Here is a 7381-nt window from a genome sequence, read left to right as displayed (position 1 = left end):
CACAGCTCTGGAACAGGTCCAGGATTTGGGAATGCAGGAGAAAAAGAGTAAACAAGATGCAATGCTCAGACTCAGTCAGACTAGCCAGTCTTCCCCCTTGCCATAAAACAGGATAAGGCTGTGTTGGAAATTCAGTGCGTGGAGGCAACAGTAATGCTAGTAGGAAAACTGAAGAGGTGGCCAGTCTAAAATTGGGCAAGTCTGAAAAACCAAGGAATTCCTCTTCTGAACTCCATCACCTCATTTTTAGGCATTACTGTGTTTAAGATAGAGTATAATGTAAACACCTTGGGTCTTGCTGAAATTGGCAGCAAAAGTCTTTTATGGCCTGATAAGGGAGAATTCCTTGTGTACATCAAGGTTAAGCAGGCTGGGGTACAAGGGAGAACTGGGGCCAACTGCAGTAAAAACTCCCAGCATCAAAGGCTGTAAGCAGGCAACTCCAAGATGCTGGGACTCCCTCAACATAAACTGCAGCACTGTGGAAGCTGTTGTGCAAAACAAGGTACAGAAGTCTTTACAAGCATTGTGTTTGTGCTGGAAAGCAGTTATCAGACCTCTGGTTTAGTCTGAGGAAGAACAAAATAAAATATTAGGATATTTGTTTGTGTGTGTAAATACAGCTGCTAGACCCAGTGGGTGGGCACCTTTGGGATAGAAGTTTATTGCTGTGTATCTCTGGGGTTCCTGCCTGCTCACCATTCTGGGCTGGTGGATGGAAACTCAGCAGTTGTGAATTGCCACGGTTTCAGACTGATTATAACTAATCCCTTTCTAGCTAGGAATGTATGTTAGGGAAGATTTCCTGCAAGGCCAGCTTGTAAGCATCTTGTGTCCTTGATTCTAACCATCCAGTTTCTCTTTCATTCACCCATGTTTTTCTCTTGTTACTGAGGCACATCATGCACAGATCATTTGCCACAGTATATTTAAAGCCTACAGTATTTGGAGACATGCTTTGTGATTCACATAAGAGGAAACCTTTAGCCAGAGAGTGCTACCACGTGGGTGATGAAGTTGGGAGGCAGCCAAGGGAGAGAGTTGGGGTACACAGAGAATGTTGGCTTGAGCCTTCTTACAAAGAGGGGGAGATAGTCAGAAAATAAATTAATATTTGGAAATGGAGCCTTTTGCAGTCCTGCCCTCCCTCTGTGATGAATATATTACAAAAATAGCTATTTTGATCTGGGATATACTTTCTGAGACTTTTATTCTGCCTAAACAAGACCTGGTAGTCCTGGGTTTTCTAGCTGATTGATTGCCAACTGCCAATTAGCTCAAATTAATGATTGCAACAGTAAACACTAGCCTGAACATGTCAGAGATAAACACATATTTTGTGGAGTGTCTAGCTTAGCCTTTACAATACTCTTGCTGACCTTGAATTAGTTGGCAGTCAATTAACTCTAGTTTAAAAAGATCACAAACAGGAGGCTAACATTTGTGCTATCTGGAATGATTTACTTAAATTGCACATATAGGGTCTAATTTTTCAATGTCAGTTAAACTCGAAATGAAATCAAATCAGATTGCTATAATTTTACAATCATTTTGCACTGATATAGTGACTGTGCCACAAGGAGTGAGGAAAGAATGGGACATGACTGTGTGACAGGTTTGTGAGACCGGGTCCAGATGCATTCCTGAGCCATTTCTGCTGACAAGTTGTATCTATGGGTGGACTGCAGGGGCATGGATTTATAGCTAACAGTTTTCAAGTGCTTCCTGAGCCCACTCAAAACTTTCAATTATTTGCTTGAGAGATGATAAATCATTTGACTATCTTATCTGCAAGCCTGGTCATATAACTAGAAAATCAAATCTTCAGAAATGTTGCCTTAGTGATGGCCATCACTGCACTTCCAAACATCACTTTGACTGGGGAGAATTTAAGAAGACTGAGTCATTTATTACAATGACCTCTCTCTTATCAAATAATGCCTTTGGTCATGTTATTTACAGTTTTGAAGGCTGTAGAAATTTAGACACTATAGAAAACATATGTTGCAGCCATTTGAACAGGGACCAAAATGATTCCCAGTTAACTCCATGTTTTCAAAATCTTTTAAAAATAAGAAGGCAATCACTTCACATGCTGAAAAGAACCAACCAAGTAAGCTTCTTCCCCTCTTCCCCACTGGCACCATTATCATATTATTAGGGAAAGGAACAATAATCAGTCTGGAAAAGAGAGAGAAAGGACTCATGGCTGCAAAGAGTACAGAGTCTGCAATCAAGCAGTAGTGGAGGTTAGTTGCAGATCAAGGTCCAGCTGTGCACCCCACACCTCTGCCTTATTTCAGGAGGGCAATGCAGAGGTGCCAGCAGCCTCTCCCTCTAAGAGGGAAGGGGCCTTCACTACTCTGAGTTTTCCTGGTGCTGAGGATGCTCTTGCTGACAACCTCATTACCAGGTCCTGGGTAAGCCAGAGCAGGAACACAGATATGCTGGGGGCTCTGTATTTGCCTGGCTGAGTGCAGCTGCTCAGAAACCTGAGAAAACAAAAGCTTCCCTTTGCACACGGGGAATAAAGTAGCTGAAATTCACCCCACAAAACACCATGGACTATCAAACTATGTTATGTGTGGTTGGATTTATTTCACTGTGATTTATTCTGTAGTTTGTACTTTGTCAAAGAAGCTGTCAGCAGCATGCAGCAAGTACAAGAGAAGGGTGGTTTATAGCTGTTAATCCTCTTCTTTGCTGTTATTGTGATGGTACCAAACCACGTCTCTTGTAGATCAAGCACCATGCTGGGCTTTCTAAGGGCACAGTGCAATTTTCAGCTGCACTGAAAACATAACTATTAAAATATTAAAAATATTAAAATATTTTTTGTGATTATTGACTTAAGATGTGTCAACAGGAGAGAAGCAGGAAATGAAACTAATGCAGCTCTGAAGTGAAGCTGCCCATATCGGAAGCCTGTGTTACAGGTAAACAGATCAAGAAAAGTAAACATGTGGCAAATATTTTATTCAAGGAGGAAAATAGTATAAGTGACTGGGGTGTCATTTCATGTGTCATTGCTGTCAGTAGGAATAAGAGGTTTTCATTTTTAAGTGTCAGATTTGGGTAGGCTTTTCTCTTGGAAAATATATAATTTGCCTTTCTCTTTGCAGGCAAATCACCTTCGTTATTTATCTAAGTGTGACATATTTGTCAAGCCAGAACCAATGGATAAGCTGCCATCACAAATTTCACACAAAATCACTCACATGCTGGCCAAGCTTTGGGAACATCTTGATGTCTAATTCTTCATATGGCTAGTTCTATGCCTTTAAATTAACCCTCCATTTGTTTTTCTGTCAGGTGCTGCACTAAGCATGGAGAATGACCAGTCTTCCACCTCACCTGGGCAGGACATCCAGGGGCAGAGTGGGGACAAACCTGCCTCTGGCCTGCCATCCCCTGCTCCAGTCCCCATGGAGCAGCCAAGCAGCTGGCCCAAAGAAGCCGTGTGTGACATCTCAGAGGAGCTGAGCCGGCAGCTGGAGGACATCATTAAAACCTACGGGTCTGCCACGAGCCTGATGGAGAAGGAAAGCACTGCTACAGGAGCAGACAGGCCTGAGAAGGGAGAGCCAGGCAGCTTGGAGGATGCAGAGTATGAAGATGGAAATGAAGAGAGTGAGAAAGAGAAGCTGGTTCCTGGGGATGCTTCCAAAGCAAAAGAGCCCAGCAGCAACAAGGAGCAGAAGCTGGAGAAGAAAATCCTGAAGGGACTAGGTAAGTATTTACATACTCACACAGCCCTTCTGCAAACGCAAGTGAGAACTCCCTGGTCCTTGCTCTTTACCATGTTAAGTTTCTGGTATGGATGTTAGGGACCTCCAGCTACCACTGAAAATTATAGTGATCTTTACAACTTTTCTATAACTGATAATTACTTTTGGCACTACCCAACATGTAGGCTGTATCAGATATTAGCTCTTTAAAAGTAAGAATTGCATCACACAACACTGATGTACTACTAGGCCACCCACATTGGTTAGCCAAAGCTGTCAGTGCAATGACACATGGCACAAAGTCACTTACAAGAAGGAAAACATAGCCTCTTATCTGTACTTTAGTGAATGTTTTCTTCTCCTGTCTGCTCAGATATGACTACTCACTGGTCACAACAGTAATAATGGTGCTACTGTGTGGCATGGGACCTGCAGAAAAAGTTTACTGTCATGCCCAGGTTATTTTTCATTTAGTAAACCCCTGGACTCATCATATAGTATATATGAAATAAGCCAATACATTTGTTCTCTAACACCTCAGCCCTGGCAGGGCTGTCAGCTGAGCTAGAAAGAAGTCTTGGCAAGGTTTTGAATACGTGTACTTTCTGCTGGGTAGCCACTAGAGAGCAATGTAGTTACATTCTAATCTAATATAGATGTAAATTACTTCCCTTCCTACATTTAACTCCAGCCAATCTTCAAGCCTCTCCTTTGCATGAGAGCCCAAACTCAAATGCAGACTAAGCCTGTAATGAATCACCACAGACATTCTTACAGACAAGGGGCTAAGCATAGGACATGGTATGGATTTTTTTCCTCAAAAATTCTTTGAATGTCCAGAAGAAAATTCCTCAGTTTCTACTGCCTTGGCTTTGGTGCTGTTACTGGTAGCTCATCAAGCTCAGTAAAAACCCTACCAACACACAGTGCTCCATCTGCCCTTGTGACAGTTCACAACAGGATTTGATTTTAGCTCACTTCCACTTATTTATGCTGATGCTGTAGAGAGCATTTAGTGTGAAATAAAGGATTTTCTCCAGAGACAGTACTCCTGGTCTGCACTAGAATTGAAAACACAGAAAATGTCCAGCCCAAAGCAGAAAGCAGATTTTGTCCAACAGTCGCAGGAAGGAGCATTTGGAAAAGCATGTCCAAGCCCCTGGGACCACAGGCAGCCTTATCTCCAGGGATGTCAGGGACACTTTGTATTTGATGAACAAGCAGTGTTCAAGCTCCAGCTCATACCTGGGGCTGAAATGAAAACCAAGAGGCGTCAGAGGAGAAGCAATACCTAAATGGCTGTGCAGCGATTTGGCTTTGCACGCCCAGGGAGTTATTAGACTCCCTCTGGAATACAAGATTTCTCCACCAAGCCAGGGAACTGATTTACAGGAGTATCACATAGCCCAGACCTGGCTGGCAGCACCTACACCCTCTGATTGTTTACTTCCACACCATAGTCTCTATATCTGACCTAATGTTCTTGATGTTTTGTGTGGGTTGATCAGCAAAGGAGCTGAATACACCAGACTTGATCCACTTTCACTTGCAAAGAGAGCTGTTCCTGAGCCTTTGGGGTTCAGGCCCTTTCTGTCCTATTTCAGTCAAATGTGCCATGTGTCTGACCTAATCATCTTGCAAAGACATTGAATAAAAATCAGACTACACCGGACAAAAGCATTTCACAGACAATGCTTTTGTTAGAAAAAAGCCCATTATTGAGGTCTGAAATGGAGGAAAGTCCCAGCATGTTTGCTCTTATGGGGCAAAGAAAAACTGAGAAATTTACAGCAAAAATTATTCCTTTCCTTCCAAAATGCCTTATTTCAGCCTGTGTTTTTACAGACCAATGCATCAAACAACTAATTTCATAATAGTACATCAGCTACCTCTAGCATCAAATCCCTGCTTCCTCTCTTTCTAAGGAAAAGAAGCCACCCTACTGATGCAAACTTTGAATAAGCTGAATACTCCAGAAGAGAAGCTGGACCTGTTGTTTAAGAAGTATGCTGAGCTGGTGAGTACAATGTTGGCTCTTTTCTGTGCAAATTGCCTACACAAAAAGGTATAAAAAACACATGACATGCAGCAGGGTCAAACCTCACATACCAGTAGTGTCTGTCCTGATAAGTGAATCCCAATACAATTGTCATGGTCAGATAAGTATGGGTGAAAAAGAGAAAAAAAGTAAAAAAGTGAGGTAAACAAGATTTGGGCCAGAAAGTTGATGAGGCAGAATATTTGTACTTAAAGGCAAATCTACCAAACTGGCCCACCCTGGAGACTGGTGTTTAGGCTCCTGCCTTCACCTCCTGCAAGGAGTTTTGCATGTTTCTGTTGCAGGTATTGTTTTAAATTATGCATTGGTAATTTCATCAAAATGAAAATAATACAGGATTTAGTATAAAGCTTCCTGTATTAGGAAGCAGATAATAGACAACTGAGACTAATTGTAAGAGAAGCCACAGCACAATGAAATGAAGAGTCAAAGCCCCTGCCACCATAATGTCACTCCTGTAACAATGCCACCTACCTGACTGTTCTTTCCACATTTAAGATAGGTTATTTTCAGATGAAGGGATATTTTCCTTTGTAGTCAAAGGACTGTATGACCATAAACTGTGGAAATTTTACAAATGATAAGGCTGCAGCATTTTATGCTTTGTGGAGTGCTGAAAAATGTGTGAAGCAGAACATTGACTTTTTAATTGGTTTTATGCACAGATGTGTCCATGTCTCATCATAATGTGAAGTGAAATTTAGCTTTCCGTTTTTCATGTAAAATCCTCTGATTTCTTAAATTGGGTTCAGGCTGTTCATAGTTTATCTCATGCTTAAAGGGACTTCATGCTCTCGGATTAACTGAAATAGGTTTTCTTCCTCTACAAAGCACTCTCCACTGCATTCAAATGGCATTGCAGCACTGTATAAAGCAGGGGCTGTATTGCCAGTAGCCCATGCAGGAGAAAGGTGCTAAAGCAAGAGTACTGAACACTTGTTTCTGACATACTGTGCAATATCACTGAAATAAATCATTCCTTAAATACAACAAAAACCTTGTTGGAGACAGCCTCAGCCTGCTCACTTGAAGTGGCTGAGGAGTGTATGATGATTAATGGCTTGTCAGCAGTTGGCTGTAGCTGTGACTGCTCTCCCTGCTCCCTCCTGTCCATCCCCATCACACACTTTGAATCACATCTTGCTTTTGCTGAGCTGTTTTCCGGCCAGATCAGCTCCTGGTCTGGTGAGCCGTGTAGTGTCACAAACACTTGTTGCAGCACAGCTCAGGGGAAGGTGTAGCCATGTGATAGATGGAGCTGGGTGCTTGGCAGTGCTTCCCCTGCTGCAAGTAGTGTAGCTGAAGAGGCCCCAGCAATGTTATGTCCCTGCCAGCCCATGCCCTGGCACAGTCTGTACTGTGGGTACACTGCAGGCTGGAGTAGGGGCTGGTGAAGATAGAAGCCATGCCAGGGGGGTTGGGGAAGTGGGATAGGCATTTGGGCACGAGCTCTGCCACACTACTCACCAACAGAGAACATGTCATTCACTAAATCCAGTGTGTCAGGTTAGCAAAGCAGACTGTGGTTTGCAATAGCTTTTGCTTACAAACAGCTGTCACAGAATTGTTTATAACTGGATTATTTTCAGAGGTC

The 7381-nt window shown here is 42.6% G+C and overlaps 1 protein-coding gene across 1 annotated transcript in view; it reads left to right on the top strand.

The window, feature by feature from the left end:
• Positions 1 to 3326: 3326 nt before the first annotated feature.
• Positions 3327 to 7381, top strand: part of TXLNB (taxilin beta) — a 28402-nt gene continuing 24347 nt past the window's right edge. The window contains exons 1-2 of the mRNA XM_009092809.4: positions 3327 to 3729; positions 5654 to 5745. Of these exons, the coding sequence (XP_009091057.3) occupies positions 3327 to 3729; positions 5654 to 5745 (495 nt within the window). The remainder of the gene's footprint in view (positions 3730 to 5653; positions 5746 to 7381) is intronic.

This window comes from Serinus canaria, chromosome 3 (genome assembly GCF_022539315.1).
Source record: "Serinus canaria isolate serCan28SL12 chromosome 3, serCan2020, whole genome shotgun sequence".
Taxonomy (NCBI): Eukaryota; Metazoa; Chordata; class Aves; order Passeriformes; family Fringillidae; genus Serinus; species Serinus canaria.
Note: the sequence above shows the minus strand (reverse complement) of the source record. Positions and strands in the feature narration are given on the sequence as shown.